Below are 16,774 nucleotides of genomic sequence, written 5' to 3'. Positions count from 1 at the left end.
TGGGCCTGCTCCAGTGCCTGATAAATCCAGAGAATTGTAAACTTCATCTTTGAGTCCTTCCAGCTGGAGGGAAGGTCTGTTATTTCTGTTCACTCAGCCCTTGGAAGATGAGTGTGCTGTGCTGACTGGTTTATGTCAGTTTGACACAAACTAAGGTCATCGGAGCCTCAGTAGAGAAAATGCCTTCCTAAACTTGGGCTGTAGACAAGCCTCTAGGTGGTTTCTTAATTAGTGATTGATGGGGGAGGGCCCAGGTGAGGCCACCCATGGGTTGGTGGTCCTGGGTTCTGTGAGAAAGCAGGCTGAACAAGCCATGAGAAGTAAGTAAAGTACTCCTCCATGGCTTCTGCATCAGCTCCTGCCTCCAGATTCCTACCCTGTGAGTTCCTGTCCTGATTTCCTTCCTTGATGAACAGTGCTGTGGAAGTGTAAGCCAGATAAACCCTTTCCTCGCCAACTTGCTTTTTGTCATGTTGTTTCATCATGGCAAGAGAAACCCTAACTTGGACAGGGGGCTGGACTGGCCCAATTTCCAGAACATTCTATCTTCCAGAATGTTCTTTATTTCTTAGCAACCCTAACTTGGACAGGGGGCTGGACTGGCCCAATTTCCAGAACATTCTATCTTCCAGAATGTTCTTTATTTCTTAGCAGATAGAGCTGAAACAATTGCCTGCATGTAATTATGTATAGAAGTGCTGCATTTAATATTGTTTTTTCCTTCTTGTGCTGGGGATTGAACCTAGGACTTTACGTACGTTAGGCAAATGCTGTACTATTGAGATACACCCTCAGTTCTTGATTGCTGCACTTGGGGAAAAAAGGACATTTGTTTTACTTATCCATATGCTAATTACCTGCTGGGATGGCCCAAACTAACCCTGATGAGGTTTGGCTGCCAAGTTATTGGTAATTGGAGCTGTGAGTAATGAATGAGCTTGTTCCAGTGATGAGCTTTTTCCTCATCTTTTTTTTCCAGTCCTGTTCCAGATTATATCAAGGCAACTGTGGACACAGTGGTGAAAATTCACCAGACAGAGGGAGATGGAGATATACTAGCCTTCCTTACTGGCCAGGTAACTTTACCCAGTCTCTCTGAGTAGACATGTTAAGTCAGTACCAGAGGTAACAGAGCCCTGTTCTTAGCCATTTGTTTCTTTTCTTCTCTTTTCTTGTTAAATTATGCACAGATGTTTTGCCTGCATGCTTGGTGCTTGAGGTGGTCAGAAAAAGTTAGGTACTCTGGAATTGGAGATACTGATGATTGTGAGCTGCCCTGTGAGTACTGGGAATTAAGCCTAGGTCCTCTGGAAAAGCAGCCCGTGGTTTTAGTTACTAAGCCATCTCTCCAGCTCCTTGTGTCAGGTTTAATTGCATTTCATAGTGGCTAAACTGCATAAAAAATTGTTGGTTTGATGTCATTGTCTACCATCTAGATTTGTCAGGGGGTCATTAGCTTCTCTCTATTCTGTTCATATAGGGTTAATTGCATTTTTAAATTTTAATTTTATTTTACGAGTATGTGTGTGAGCCTTTGTGTATGTATATGTACCATGTGGGTGCATGTGCCCATGGAGGACACGAGGGTTCAGATCTACTGGAACTGGAGTTACAGGTGATTGTGATCTGCCTGTGGTGGTAACTAAACACAGGTCCTCTAAAAGAGCAGCAAGTGCTCTTAATCTCTGAACCATCTTTCTTGCCACGATGTTTTAAATATATTAGCTGATTTCAGAATAAATCAGGTTTTACATCAAAGGGGCTGTTTTGTTTGCCAGTATTGGATGTTGCACTAGGTACACTGTGCATTTTGCAATCACAACCCGTGGTCAAAAAGTTGGGCATCCTTTCCCCAGTGACCTAACATTAGGAGTGGGTCCTTTAATTTGGACATCTTTCCAGCTCATTCTGCAGGCAGTTAGTGACCACATAGTGGAAAACATCCGAATAAGCCAGAACACTCTTACGGTTGTAGTTCTGCTCAGAACTAGCTCCAGCCGTAGCCTTTTCCACTGCTAGACATTTCCCATAGTTAGTAATCTTTTCTCAGGAATGCTTACCATGACTTCATAGGCTGCAGCTTGTCCGTCTGCACAGAATGTTCAGCATGCCCGTGCACATGGAATGCTCTGTTTGCCTTAGTCCATAAAAGCTGTGTATGAATAGTCATTTAAAAATTATGTGTATATCTATGTGTAGTGAGTGCAGATGCCTGTGTAGAGGCCTGAAGAGGGCATTGGATACCCTGGAGCTGGAGTCAGAGGCAGAGTGAGCTGCCTGACATGGGTGATGGGAACCGAAATCCGGTCCTCTGCAAGAGCTGTATAGGCTTTACCACTGATCCAGCTCTCCAGTTCCTTATTGTTTCTATTTATAGGAACTTGTCTATTAACTACAGAAGGTTTAGTTTTATTAATTGTACAGTTACAGGGTTTCATTCCGTTGATACTGTTATTTGGTAGAATTGGGTTTAATGTCATTCTGAGTGGGCCATGGCAGCAGAGCAGCTGCTGAAGGTGGCAGAGTTAAAGCCTGTACGCCAGCATTTGTTCTTTCAGTGTGCTAGCATGACCAGCTTCTTTGGTTTCTGGTTCCGTGTTTAGGAAGAAGTAGAAACTGTTGTATCCATGCTGATCGAGCAGGCGCGGGCGCTGGCTCGCACTGGGATGAAGAAACACCTCCGGGTTCTCCCCATGTATGCAGGACTACCTTCTTTTGAGCAGATGAAGGTGTTTGAAAGGGTGTCACACAGCGTCAGAAAGGTGAGACTCCTATTGCTTAGTGGTGCTTGCAGCCATTTGTAATCACACTGACTCCCCTTTGTCATGTCCTGCTAAGATGCTTTTAGTATATGTATGTATTAGTGTGTGTTCATGTATGTGTGTATATGAGCATTCATGTGTGTAAGTGTGGACATGTACCACAGTGCATATGTTGAGGTCAGAGGACAGCCTTGATTGAGACAGGGTCTCTTGCTTGCTGCCGTGTCTGCCAGGCTAGGTGACCCACAGATGCTGGGATTTTCCTCTCTCTGCCTCCTCTCACTGTGTTAGTTCTGGGATGACAGGCACATGCTACCCTTCTGGTTTTGTGTGGGTTCTGGAGACTTAGGGCCTCACACTGGTACAGCTGGCATTTTACCCTCTGAGCCATCTCCCCAGACCATTTTATTTTTATAGTTTATTTTTATTTTGTGTGCATTGGTGTTTTGCCTGCATGTGTGGCTGTGGGAGGGTGTCAGATCTTTGAGTTATAGACAGTTGTGAACTGCCGTGTAACTGCTGGGAATTGAACCCGGGTCCTTTGGAAGAGCAGTCAGTGCTCTTAACCACTGAGCCATCTCTCCAGCTCCCCACCTGTATTATTTTTTCAGTTGAAATGAACTTTGCTAGACAGGACTTTTCTTTCAAATCTGAGGTCCATGTTTCTATACAGTAGGTTTAAAAGTCCATAGTAGGTAGTGTGGTGTGAGGTTTCTAACCCTGCTCAGAGAAATTTCGGCCACTCTGGTGGTAATTACCAGAGCAGCTTACTTCTTGGAGCTTTTCTTTGTCTGCCTAATACTTTTCTCAACACATTATTACCTCAGCCTCAGAGACTGTCATGGTGGATTGTGGTCAGTCAGAACAAGATAAAGTTACTAACAGCGGTTCCTAATCCAATTTGCCTTTAGAACCAAGTTTAAATCGGTTAAATGTTTAGCCCTGAAATTAGGTTGAGGATGGGTGTGGTGGCAAGAAGAAACCAGGAGCCTGATTTCTGCCCCTCCTCCTTTCTCCTTCCCTAGACGTGGTCATGGCAGGCGGCTCAGAGTGAAGTAGGTGAGGACGGTGTGGTCTAAGGACCCACTCCCAGCTTCAGACATTTTGGCATGGAACAGTCTGAACCCGCCCAGTCATGCACGAACTGCGCTCTGCCAGTCTACAGGCTGGGGTTTCACCCTTGAGTTACTTTATGCCTTGCCCTAAGTTATTTAGCTTTAGATCTCAGATTTCCTAGCTGTAAAACATGTAATTAAACATTTTTATTACATTTATTTATGTGGTGTGGGGCAGGGCACATACGTGTTATATGCACATATGGACGTCAAAGTATACTTATGGGAGTCAATTCTTTTCTCTTACTATGTCGGTTCCAGGGATTGAGCTCAGGTCCTCAGGTTTGACAATAGGTACCCTTACCCACTGCACCATCTTCCCTGCTTCACCAATAGCTTATACTATAAGGTATACAGTAGTTTATGCCATAAGTATAAGCTTATACTATAAAATTGGTTAGTATAAAATTGTAACCCTCTACTATATAAAAGTAGGACTATTTTCATAAAATGGTTTTATAAAATGTGAAGTGCTTGAAAAAGGTTGTGTGTGTTTTATATGCCTGTCCCCAGCTGCCTCAAACCCAGCAGTGAAAGCTGGCCGGTATGCACAGTAGCCAGAGACTGCTGCACTGCACTGTAGCAGAGACCCCACCACACACACACACATCACTCATGCTCCTTGCACAGTGGCAGTATTAGCAGTATCTCCTTCCTGTGGCACTTCTCTCTGGTCCCTATAGCGTTGGCCAGTTCTGTTAGTAGGTCTCAGCTCACGTTCATCTTTCTGGGATGTTTTCTCTGGACAGCAATGTGAAGGGGAAACTTTGTTATACTATATAATGTGTAACATATACTATGTAGCATATAATGGCTGTGCTTTCTCCCCAGTACCTGCTGCTTTCTGAAGTGAACTGCCTGATAGAGGTGCTTCTGCTGTAGACACACAGGAGCTTAAACTCTGGAGAGCAGGGCTTTCTCTCCTCCATCGTATATTCCTTAATCGGTGCTTGGTCAAATGCGGAGCCTTAGAGATAGTTGCGTGAACAAGTAGATGATGTTTCTATACAGTAGATGTGAAAGTCCAAGGTTGTGTGCTTGTGAGGCTTTGTACAAGATGGCTGTTTGATTGCGTAAGAGAGAAAACAGACATTAAGAACTTACCATGTGCTCAGTGTTAGGTTCTAATCTCTTTATGTTTGGATCTTCTCCCCTCGACAACCCTGGGGGAGGCGGTGGCCACACTGTGTAGATGAGGAAGGGGAGCTTGGGAGCTTGAGGGAGCTGTGTATGGTTAAAGAACTGGAACATTTCTACCTGGTGTTGTGACTCCTTAATTCCTCCCTCACAGCATAGTGTTTGAAATATCAATGTATCTTAGGGTTTCTAAGTTTATTTAAACTGGAAAGAACCAACCAGCTTTCTTTCTCTTTTTGGTAGGTGATTGTGGCCACCAATGTGGCAGAAACTTCCATTACAATCAGTGGCATTGTGTATGTGATTGACTGTGGCTTTATGAAGCTTCGTGCCTATAACCCCAGGACAGCTATTGAATGCTTGGTGGTGGTACCAGTGTCTCAGGCGTCAGCCAACCAGAGGGCAGGACGTGGTGGGCGCAACCGCTCCGGAAAGTGTTACCGTCTCTATACAGGTGTGGATTTTCTTATAGTAGCCTGGGCTTTGGAGCACAGGGCAGAACTTACCATAAAATCCAGCTCTCCTTTTTGGCGTCCCCACCGCTTCTTTCCGAGGCTGGCTCATTGACCCCGCACCTGCCTACCTCCTCTCTTCTGACCTGGTGTTGGGCCCCGGTCAGAACCCAGCACAGACTTTGTACTTCAAGCACTGTCTTCCTCACTTCCCCCCTGTTTAATGTGCTGTGCTCTTACCCCGAGACTCCTGAATCCAGTGGCACCTCACATCAATCCCCGTTTGTCTTTGCTGAGTTGCTCTGAGAGTCATTCACAGACAACAGATCATTGGCTCACTCTCATCATGAGCCGTGCTAGGTTCTGAGGGCACAGAGTGGAATTCTGGTAGGCAGGCCTGCCTGGCTCCTAAGCAGCTTTCCTTTCGGCCCAGCGACGCTGCGAAGCACAGGGACCGTGATGCTCCAAAGCTGCTGGTCTCTATGTCTCTTTCACTGGGAGTGGTACTGAGACCCCACCCCACGCCTTGCCTCTGCACACACCTTCCGAGCGTCCAGATGGAATTTTCAGGTCATTAATTCCCTCCTTTATCCAGTATCTACCTACAGTTTGCTTAAGAATCTGAGGGCTAAGCCGGGCGATGGTGGCGCACGCCTTTAATCCCAGCACTCGGGATTGCTGCATTTGGCTGCTTGATTTAAAAGCTAGGTTTGTACAATTTCTGCTCTTTGTAATTAGGTCCTTTGTCAGATTCTGGTGGCAGTTTTGGTGATTTATTTTTACATTGTTCTTTGCTTATTTGTGCTGTTCTTGCTTTCTTGACATACTCTACCCTAAGCAGAGTTGATAGTAACTGGGCCTGATAGTAGTGATTATGCAGATGCTTGCTGTTTTGGTTTAGTACTTCACTGATAAAAAGACGTTTGAAAAGTATCATTCTGTCATTCTGAAGTAAAGTAACGTGCCCCCTCCCCCCCTTTGTTTTGTTTTTCAAGATAGGTTTCTCTGTGTAGCCGTGGCTGTCTTGGAACTCACTGTGTAGACCAGGCTGACCTCGAACAGAGATCCATGTGCCTCTGCCTCTCGAGTGCTGGGATTAAAGTTGTGTACCACCACCGCCTAGCCAAGTAACATGCTTTTTAAAGGGGGATATTTTCAAATATAAATATATAAGTGTACACACACACATATAAAGAGGTATATCTTCATATATTTTCCAATATGTTTTTGAATAGAACGATCCTTCCTAGACATAGAAACAACTTTGTGCCTTAGTGTTGTGCATCTGGCCCCAGCACCACAGGGATCTTGCTCGAGGCAGAGAAGGAAGACTGCTGGTATATGGGGCATCTGAGTGTCACCTTTGATCCGTTTCTGATTTCCTGTTCTTAGAGGATGCCTTTGACCAGCTACCTCAGTCCACCGTCCCTGAGATGCAGCGCAGCAATTTGGCCCCTGTCATCCTGCAGCTGAAAGCCCTAGGGATCGACAATGTCCTCAGGTTTCACTTCATGTCTGTAAGTCCTCTTCTGACTGAGGAGCTCATGAGGCTATGGTATGAAGACACTGATTGGGCACGCCATCTTCTTTCTTCCCCACTCAGCTAAAACACCACGTGCCACTTGGTCCTGTGCGGGTTGTGGGGCAAATCTGGCGGCCTGGAGAGCCGGAGAAATCCAGAGTTCCTCTTCCTCTGTTGCTCCTGTCCTTTCTTCTGGGGGAAAGGCAAGTCAGTGAGAGTCACAGGGCAGCTTGACTAGTGCTCAGGGAGACAGTGGAAGGGGCCTCCAGCCCCGCTCCTGAATGAGCTGTCACCAGACCCAGAGGGTGTGAATGGGCCTGGCTGTAGAGTACCACAGCTGAGGGAGCTCAAGGCTTTGGGAGAGACTCTGGCTCCTGGTATCTCCAGTGATTTCCTCAGGAAGGTATCGGAGTGGAATTGTTGGCCTTCTGTGGACTCCTGATGCATGGCTGCCTGGCTCTGCTAGGGTCTCAGCAGCATGTACAGGCGGACTGGGTGCTCCCTTTTCACCACTGTTCTCTCTTGGTGCACAGATGTAGTGGTGGCTGAGTGGGAAAGGTGTGATATCCACCCTTCTTCTTGTTTCTCATGTGGGAGATTTTTTTAAACTTTATTGGTCACTTTATTTTTTATCCTTTTTTTTTTATTTTTTTTTTATTTTTTTTATTTTTTTTTTTTTTTTTGGTTTTTCGAAACAGGGTTTCTCTGTAGCTACGGAGCCTGTCCTGGAACTACCTCTTGTAGACCAGGCTGGCTTCGAACTCACAAAGATCCGCCTGCCTCTGCCTCCCGAGTGCTGGGATTAAAGGCGTGCGCCACCACCGCCCGGCTCTTTTTTTAATTTTTAAAACAATCTTATTTTACATACCAATCTTAGTTCCTTCTTCCTCCCATCTTCCCACTCCCCTCACCTTATTGATCACTGTATATTTCATATAATTTTTGGAGCTTTTTATCTGTTAAGTTTGTTAGTAATCTCCATGAGAATTTGTCACCTGCCGACTTATAGAAGAGCTGACTTCTTTGCGGAGTGTGACAGTGGTGGAGTATTGTGTAGTGACCCCAAGTAATTACCCCGGAGCTTCTGTGAGTGCAAGAGCCCGGAGATCACGGAACAAGGCCGTGTGCCCACAGGCCCCGAGATGCACTAATGTGCTGTTTTGCTGTTCTGCTGCTTTCTCACAGTAGATCTCCAGATACACGAGCTCTCCGCTGAGCTAGTGTGTACATTGCCTCTCTGAAGAACGCAGTGGTAGCGGAGGGAAGCTTAGTTCACCAACTGCATGACTTGCACAGTGATTACAGTGATTCCTTGGCTCCCCTGGATATAACCAGTCAGGTGTAGGTCCCCACCGGAAAGGTGATATAGATCTTGACTAGGCTTGACTTTGTTCTTTGGTGAACAACAACTAAAAGGCCTCAGTTTAGCTTCTGACCCTGCATCGAGTGCTGCGAAGCCTTGCTCAGATGCCCTTTTTTAATTGTTACTTTCCTCATCTGTGAAATTGAGTTAAATCACTCCAATGCTTAAAGTGCATTTGTTGCTCTGCAGATTCAGAGGAGAGGCAGTGCAGTCTGGAATGGTATTGATCTTGTTAACTGGATTATTAGCAACTGCGTCCCTAGAAGGGACCACTGATGCCTGGCACCCAGAGGTGCTCAATTAGGATTTTAGAGGGAAGGACAGAGGTGGCAGAGGTGTTGAAGGGCACAGTGTGAGATGAGCCTTGTTGCACACTCTGCAGCATCAGCGTTCTCTACATGCTCAGCAATTTGAACATGTTAATAACTCACCATGGTGAGGCCTGGGCAGTAGAAGTTAGTACTCCCCCCGTGCTGCAGGATTTGCAGCTCCCAGTGTATGAGAAGGCTGAGGGGAGCTTAGGGTAGTGAGGGGTGGTTTAAAGTAGGGACTGTCTCCACTGATGGAGTGGGGATGAGGAAGGGCAGCTTGAAACGCTGAAGTCATGAAGAAGGCACTGCTAAGGATGCTACAAAGGTGGGAGGCACATTTTAAGGTACCAGCAGCATGGAGACTGGGCGGATAGGGTGTGATAGAGAGAGTGAGCCAGAGTGATCACATTTTTCAGTTCCTTGTCGAAGAGACTAACCTAGGAGGACTTTGATGTGTTTTGCAGCCCCCGCCAGCACAATCGATGGTTCAGGCCCTGGAGTTACTCTATGCTCTCGGAGGTATGCCTATTTCTCATGTGTTCTCTTATATGATAGTAGGTATGTTTGTTGTTGGTTCTTTTTTTGGGGGGTGGGCACCAACCAGCTCTGGAATAATCATACAGAAGCTGATTCTTTGTTATGAATGCCCAGCCTTAGCTTAGCTTGTTTCTAACTTAAATTATCCTGTCTACCTTTTGTCTTTGGGTTTTTACCTTTCTCTGTTTCTGTATACCTTTCTTTACTTCTCACTCTGTGATTTGTTGTGTTGCTGGGTGACTGGTCCCTAATGTCCTCCTCTCCTCTTCTTCTTGCTCGCTCTTTTATCATCTCTTGCCAGATTTCTCCTATTTAATCTCTCTGCCTGCTAGCCCCACCTATTTCTCTCTCCTGCCTAGCTATTGGCTGTTCAACTCTTTATTAGACCAATCAGATATTTAGACAGGCAAAGTAACACAGCTTCACAGATTTAAACAAATGCAAAATAAAAGAATGTAACACGTTTTTGCGTCATTAAACAAATGTTCCACAGCGTAAACAAATATAGCACATCTTCAACTAATATTCCACAACATAGGTAACTGGATTGACATTAGAATTTTTAGAGTCTTTAGGAATGGGATTGGCCCTCCCCATGTGCATAAACTCTTTAGTGATATTTACTCCATTGAAATAGAAATTAGATAAAAGTAACTCATGGCCAATATGATAATTTATAAATTGTGGCAGGAACTGTGGATAACCGATGAAAGGATTGGTATTGGCTCAAGTTCTCAGCACAGAGGAGATTTATTTGCCCCAAAGGCCCAGAATAAGACACAAAGACAGGAGATAGAGGGTGAGGGGGAAAGGGAGGAACAAGGCAGAGGAGTAAGGGGTGTTTGTCTCAGAGGGACAAAGGACTGTGTCTGGATGGCAGGGAGACAGATATGGCCCATAGGTAAATAATGGTTCATAAAAGTAAGACGGGAAAGCCTGTGTTAGGATGAGGTGTTTCATTTTAATTGGGCATGTTTATTAGGTGAGCCGAAAGGGGGCTTTTGATTGCTGGACTTTAATACCTTGATAGCTGGACTTGGTAGTCAACCTCAAGAGGAGGAAGTGGTCAAATAAAGGAATAGACCATGGGGGCTAGCTTCAGGAATGGAATCTAATGATCGTTAGCAAGGCAGAGGGAATGGGGGAGAAAGGCAAGGCCTGCTAGAGCCATTTTTGACATGCTTGGGCTGGCTTGAGTTCCTTCAGCCATCACCAGGGCCACACTTGAAGAGACACACGGAGCCTGGCAGATCTCTGCAGAACCTAGTTCTTGTTCTCAGACCCCCTTTTCTTTTCCAGCCCCACCCCCAAATCCCTCTCATTTCATTCCTGAGTTCCCTACAGGAGTTGGGCAGATAGCAGCCTGGATTTTGTTTGGGCAAGAGTGCTCTGTTGTATGGAGGAAGCCCTGTTGGTTTATTTGAAAATACAGTATGTGCCTTATGTTAGAGGAAATGGTGCCAGCTCAGGAGCTACCATCTCTGCTATGTACTGTGCCCTGTGAGTGGTAACCTCCTGGGAGGTTCTGTGAGTGGGGCATTGTCAGGAAGTTTTAGTGAAGGCTTTGCCCTGAGATTTGTCTTCAGTATTTTAAAAGTAGCTTTATCAAGGCACACATCATATACCTCGCAGTTTGTTAATTCACAGCTTGCTGTACAAGAGCTTCCAGCATCACAGTGCTGCGCTGTCTTCAGTGCAGTCCGATTTTAGAACATTTTCACATCATTCTGAAGAGAAATGTGTGTCTGCATTCGCCATTCCTAAAAGTCTGCCTTCTCCATTCCTGTCTTTCTTGGCTCAAGCAACCACTAACCTGCCGGCTCCATGGATTTGCCTTGTTTAAACATTGCTTACAAGTGGAATCTTAGGTTGTCTTTGGTGATTGGCTTCTTTCACTTAGCTCTTTCCAAGGTCATCCATGTATCATTCAGTTGTAGCGAGTATCAGTATAACATTTACTTTTGCTGCTAAATATTATTCCAGTTTATGGAATAGTGATTTGTTTCTATTCATTAGCTGGTGGGTATTGTGAGGTTTTTTTTTTTTTTTTTTTTGTCTGTATAAATAGTGCTGCCATGAACATCAGCATCCCCCCCATCACTTTCTCTACACCGTTGCCAACACTCGTTACTGTCTGTCTTTTGAATCACAGCTGACCTAGTGGATTTGAAATGGTATCTGGTAGTTTTGATTTGCATGTCTCTGATGACTTACTATATTGAGAACCTCCCCGCTTGTTTGTAAGTTTGCAAGACTAGTGTCTCTAGTCCCTCTGTATCCAGGGAATTCCCTTCCAGGACTCCCTTCAGCTACCAGAAATCTAAGGGTACTCAAGTCTCGTGTAGAATGATGTAGCCTCTGCACATAACTCACACATCTTCCCATGTACTATAAACTATCTCTAGGTAGATTCTGCGATATACATGCCTGTCAGTGGTTATTCTCCTGTGTTGTTTAAGGAGCCATGACAACAGAAAAGTCTGTGTGATTGTTCAGACAGTTGTTTTCCTCAACTATTTCCACGGTAGTTGGTTGAATCTGAGGGCATGGACTCTGTGGACATGGAGATTTACCGTATAGTGCTCAGCAAAATGTCAGTTCAGCTTGCTTGCTGACATGCTTGCTTGTTGGTTTTTTTTGTTTGTTTTTGTTGTTGTTGTTGTTACTGAGTTGGCGTTCTTTACATGTTCTGATTATAGCTCCCCTGTGTTGTTGTAAATACTTGCCCCATTTCCTTGGCGGTGTCCTGTGTAACTCAGTTTGACGGTGTCGCTCTGTTTTCCTCAGCTTTTCTTTTGTCACTGTGCTTTTGTTCCCATGTCCAAGGATGTCCTGCTGTGGGGCGGGGTCCTAGCTCAGTTGTAGAATATGTGCTTGGTGTGTGGGAGACCTCGAGGCACCAGCCAGGCCAGCAAGTGACGGCGACACTGCCATTGCTGACCCTCCTGCATTTTACTTCTAAGTTTTATTTGGAGTTTTAGCTCTTGTCTGTGATCTGTTCTGGTTAGTGTGTGTGTCTGTGTGTTTGTGTGTGTGTGATGTGGTAAGGGTCCATTTTCATTTCTTATATTTGCTTCTTTCTCCGTGAAAGAATAGTCAGTTGTGACTTTAAAAGCAATCCACTGATATGGAAGGGCTTCAGCTTGGGCCACAAACATTAGCCCAGAGTATATGTCTTGTTAGGGTTTGGTCCCCAGGTCTCAGTGTATAACAGGGGCTGTGTGTACTCAGGAGCAGGGGATGCTGATTGTGTGTCATTTGTCTTCCTCAAGGGTTGTTGTGAAAGCACAGTAGCGGGCAGACTCTGTCCTCACCAGTGTAAACACTCTGGAGAATGTTGGGGAAGTCCCAGTTTCAGAAAAGACAATTCTGTTGAAACAGAAAGGACATAACTTCTCTTTCGAAGCTTTTGGAGCAGTTATTTGATGGCTAAAATGGCCATCTGTGTCTTGGAATCCTGTGCCTGATACTGGGGATTGGTAGAGAGGCCTGAGGGGAAGGCGGTGGGGGCGGGTAGGAGTGGAGGATGGAGGAGCCTCTGGTTCAGGCAGGGGAGGATCAGGGCCAGCTAGCCTTGTGACTGCTCGTGTGGTGTGAGCGGAGCAGGATTTTGAGGCACTGTCTTGGGATATTTGTGGCACGTCAGGTCTTAGCTATGGACTAAGATCCAAAAGGCGAGAGAGTAGGGCCCATGTCATGGGGGCTGTGGAGAGTAGTGAGGGGTAGTGGCTGCTGGAGGAGGACAAAGGCCATGTTTGCACTCCCAGCTGTCAGTTCTCTCAGAGGGTGGTTTCTGTGGACCATCCTGTGGGGTGGAGAGGGGACACGAGGAAGTGCAGGCTGCTGCCTGTAATGAAGTTCTTGAACAGAGTTCGTTAGAAGCAGCAGCTTTTAAAGCTGGGCGTTGAGCTCAGTGTGACTCTTCTCTTTTGATGTAACGGTGCTGTGTCGGGCTGGGTCAGTGGCGGTGAGTCATCTTTCATCGCTGTTCCTCTTCCAGCACAGTGGTCCCTGGCTTCTGACTCTGTTCTTCTGACAGGCCTGGACAAAGACTGTCGTCTGACAGAGCCGCTCGGCATGAGAATCGCGGAGTTCCCCCTGAATCCCATGTTTGCCAAGATGCTGTTGGAATCAGGTGGGTGGAGCCTGACAGCTCCTTTTGACTTTATTTTGGTTTCCAGAGAACTGAATTCTGTGCATCGAAGGAAGAGGGGCCAATTATGGTTTAAAAAGTGACAACAGCAATAAAGTATTTTTTACTAATGATGAACCGTGTGTTTATAAGACACAGTGTAATGTTTGGTGCTTACATAGTGGAAAGCTTGTGTCCAGGTAACTAGCCCATCATTACATTATGGAGTTCTCGTAGCAATTTGACCTGTACATCATAATGTGGTTACCATAGATCACTGCAGCTCGCTCCTCCAGCCTTCAGCTGTAGCCTTCTCGCAACTTCTCCAGTCTTGATCACTACTCCCCCTCTCAGCAGCCTCTCGTGGCTCCCGTCTGCTCTGTTCCCATAGTAACTGAAGTATACAATGCTCACTTGGCCTAACAGATTCCACTGCCTTCTGCATTGTCCTGGGTGACAGAATTTACTCTTTAAATATTGTGTAATAAGTGTTCTCCACTGTGTGTATCATGTTGTCTTCATCCTGCAGTGGACACCAGAGTGTGCTTTTCCCTCCACATACCAATTTCAGTTCCTTTGGGTGTATGTGGAAGCAGGCTTGCTGGATCATTCTGTTTTAGATTTCTGAGGAACATCCTTGTATTTTCCAAAATACTGTGCTAATTTCAATTGTCTGAGAAATGATCACACTTTGTGCCACAGTGACTGCGTGACTTTATGTGCTAAAGCGACATACCAAGATAGTTCCAGTTTCTCTGCAGATTTTTGTGATGTGAGTTAGGGCAAGGTCTGTTTCTTTAGTTACAAACATCTTGGTAGTGTAGGAGCTGTCCCCACCCCCGAACGGTCCTGTTTGTATTTTATGCCTTTGTTATATCAGGTGGCAGTTTACGAAGGCATGTTTCAAAGGTAGCGTGCTAGAAGTTAGCTGTGAGATTCTAAGTGCAGCAAGAGCGGACTCCATTATACTTCAGGCAGAGAGCAGTGGAGACCCAGACAGGAGTGCAGTTTGCTCCGTGTAGTGTCCTGGTTGATGAACTGCTGCAGAATCTGTTCTCAGGATGCCGTCTCCATTGCCTTGTGCCATAGGCTTGTGCCCAGAGCAGAGGAGTACTTAGGAGAGGCAGGCCACTCCACAGCTGGGCCAGGAGTGGAAGGACACTAGCACCAACACAGCCCTACACACTCTTCCCTTTCCCTCTATGCTTTTACCTGACTCCAGCCGTCCACATAGAGGGCAGGGAGCAGGCAGGCCACTGAACCACCCTGGGTGACAGGTCAGTGTGGCTCACCCTGTCTGGCATCAGGAGCCCCTCAGCGTTAGTGCTGCAGGGAAGAATCCTCAGTTGGGACACATGGAGCCATTCATGGCATGGTAAGTACTTACATGCTAGGGAATTGAAAAAAGAACCATAAGATATGATCTTATTTTACATTTTTACAACCCAGTAGAAGGAAAACATTGGGAAATGCCCTTCACTCCTTTTTGCTATGTCGTCCATTTGTAGACATATCTTTTGTGTTCTGGGTAACTTAGGCTGTTCTCAAGAGGTCCTGAGCATTGCTGCTATGTTTGGAAACATGCCTTGTGTGTTCTAGGGAACTTCGACTGTTCTCAGGAGGTCCTGAGCATTGCTGCTATGTTTGCAAACACGCCTTGTGTGTTCTTGGGAACTTCGACTGTTCTCAGGAGGTCCTGAGCATTGCTGCTATGTTTGCAAACATGCCTTGTGTGTTCTCGGGAACTTCGACTGTTCTCAGGAGGTCCTGAGCATTGCTGCTATGTTTGCAAACATGCCTTGTGTGTTCTCGGGAACTTTGGCTCTTCTCAAGAGGTCTTGAGCATTGCTGCTATGTTTGCAAACATGCCTTGTGTGTTCTAGGGAACTTCGGCTGTTCTCAGGAGGTCCTGAGCATTGCTGCCATGTTTACAAACATGCCTTGTGTGTTCTAGGGAACTTCGGCTGTTCTCAGGAGGTCCTGAGCATTGCTGCCATGTTTACAAACATGCCTCTTGTGTTCTAGGGAACTTTGGCTGTTCTCAGGAGGTCCTGAGCATCGCCGCCATGATGCAGATCCAGAATGTCTTTGTGTTCCCCTCAAACCAGAAGTCTCAGGCAGTAAGTCCAGCTTCTCCCAAGCTCCTCTCACTGTTCTCTTGCGCATTTTTGTCAAAACTCGCCTAGAAAGTACTGCAGACAGTTGTATAAAGATCCTAGATTGCAACTGAGTATGCCGTGTATAATGGGAAGATTTCACGAGCATGATTATACTCTTCCTGTATACTGTGGAGGCAGAGTCTGTCACTCACACCCAAGTGGTTTTGTTTGTTGTCCCTTTAGTTAACCTTTTAAGACCCCGCCTCTCATGCAGGTGACTCAGAAAAAGTATAAAACCCTTTGTCTAACATGGCGGTGGCCTCTTTTGCAGCCCTTCCCTGCCCTGTCATGTTTCCTACCTCTAGTACATTACAGATTCTGCTTGATTTTTATTTTTATTTATTTTTTTAGTGTAATGTCTTTCTTCCACCACTGTTGTTCATTATTGTATCCAGATGTTTAGAACAGAGCTTGGTTGACAGTGGTACTCTGTGGGGAAGGAAGGAAGGAAGGAAGGAAGGAAGGAAGGAAGGAAGGAAGGAAGGAAGGAAGGAAGGAAGGAGGCAGGGAGGCATTTGATTATGTGGCATTTGGTTCAAGGATAAAGTTCTGAAGTAAATGATTGGTGTCTTCGCCATATGTATTGTACCTGCTGCTTCTCAGCCCCAGGAAACAAGTGGCATTATTCAGGATCATTGCCACAGAAAGAACTCAAGGATGGGATCTAAAGGGAACCAAAGAGGAGGTAGTGAACAGTGTTTGGTTGTAGGACATGGGGATGTCTGTCAACCCTTCTCGAGTATACCATGTCCACCAGTGCAAGAGGCTCATGGAAGTCAACTTCTAAATGGAACTTTATCCTTTACAGACTCGAGTGCACCGAAAATTTGCTGTGGAGGAGGGTGATCATCTCACCATGCTCAATGTGTACGAAGCATTTATCAAAGTAAGCATGGCCACACTGGAGGATCACACACACGCACATGCACACACACACGCACACACTCTGATGCCCTTAGGAGCAAGGTCAGAAGTTACAGTTCATAAACCCCTGGCCAGGAGACCCCTCTGCATTCCAGTTAGTTAGACTGCCAGCCTCCCTCCGGAGAGACTAGTGTTGCGGGAAAGGCTAAGGGTGTTTCCTTTTCTTTGTCTGGTTATGTATGACACTTGAGGCTGGCCGACAGCGTGACCTCCCAGTGTACCTCGTGCACTGTATAAGGAAAGAAGGACAACATGTGATGAACGGACTGAGAAGCACGATTGTGTGGATTGAATCTTGAAAAGCATCCCAGAGAGCATGTTCACTGAGCCTAGCTTAGATCCACATATCCTCTTCCTGGT

The 16,774-nt window shown here is 45.9% G+C and overlaps 1 protein-coding gene across 1 annotated transcript in view; it reads left to right on the top strand.

Annotated features, from left to right (window-relative positions):
• Dhx35 (DEAH-box helicase 35) overlaps positions 1 to 16,774 on the top strand; it is a 60,021-nt gene that overhangs the window by 32,624 nt on the left and 10,623 nt on the right. Inside the window, exons 10-17 of the mRNA XM_057781655.1 lie at positions 980 to 1,076; positions 2,604 to 2,762; positions 5,258 to 5,468; positions 6,859 to 6,983; positions 9,127 to 9,181; positions 13,239 to 13,334; positions 15,357 to 15,451; positions 16,299 to 16,376. Of these exons, the coding sequence (XP_057637638.1) occupies positions 980 to 1,076; positions 2,604 to 2,762; positions 5,258 to 5,468; positions 6,859 to 6,983; positions 9,127 to 9,181; positions 13,239 to 13,334; positions 15,357 to 15,451; positions 16,299 to 16,376 (916 nt within the window). The remainder of the gene's footprint in view (positions 1 to 979; positions 1,077 to 2,603; positions 2,763 to 5,257; positions 5,469 to 6,858; positions 6,984 to 9,126; positions 9,182 to 13,238; positions 13,335 to 15,356; positions 15,452 to 16,298; positions 16,377 to 16,774) is intronic.

This window comes from Chionomys nivalis, chromosome 9, assembly GCF_950005125.1.
Source record: "Chionomys nivalis chromosome 9, mChiNiv1.1, whole genome shotgun sequence".
Classification (NCBI taxonomy): domain Eukaryota; kingdom Metazoa; phylum Chordata; class Mammalia; order Rodentia; family Cricetidae; genus Chionomys; species Chionomys nivalis.
This window is presented reverse-complemented; position numbering and strand designations above follow the sequence as displayed.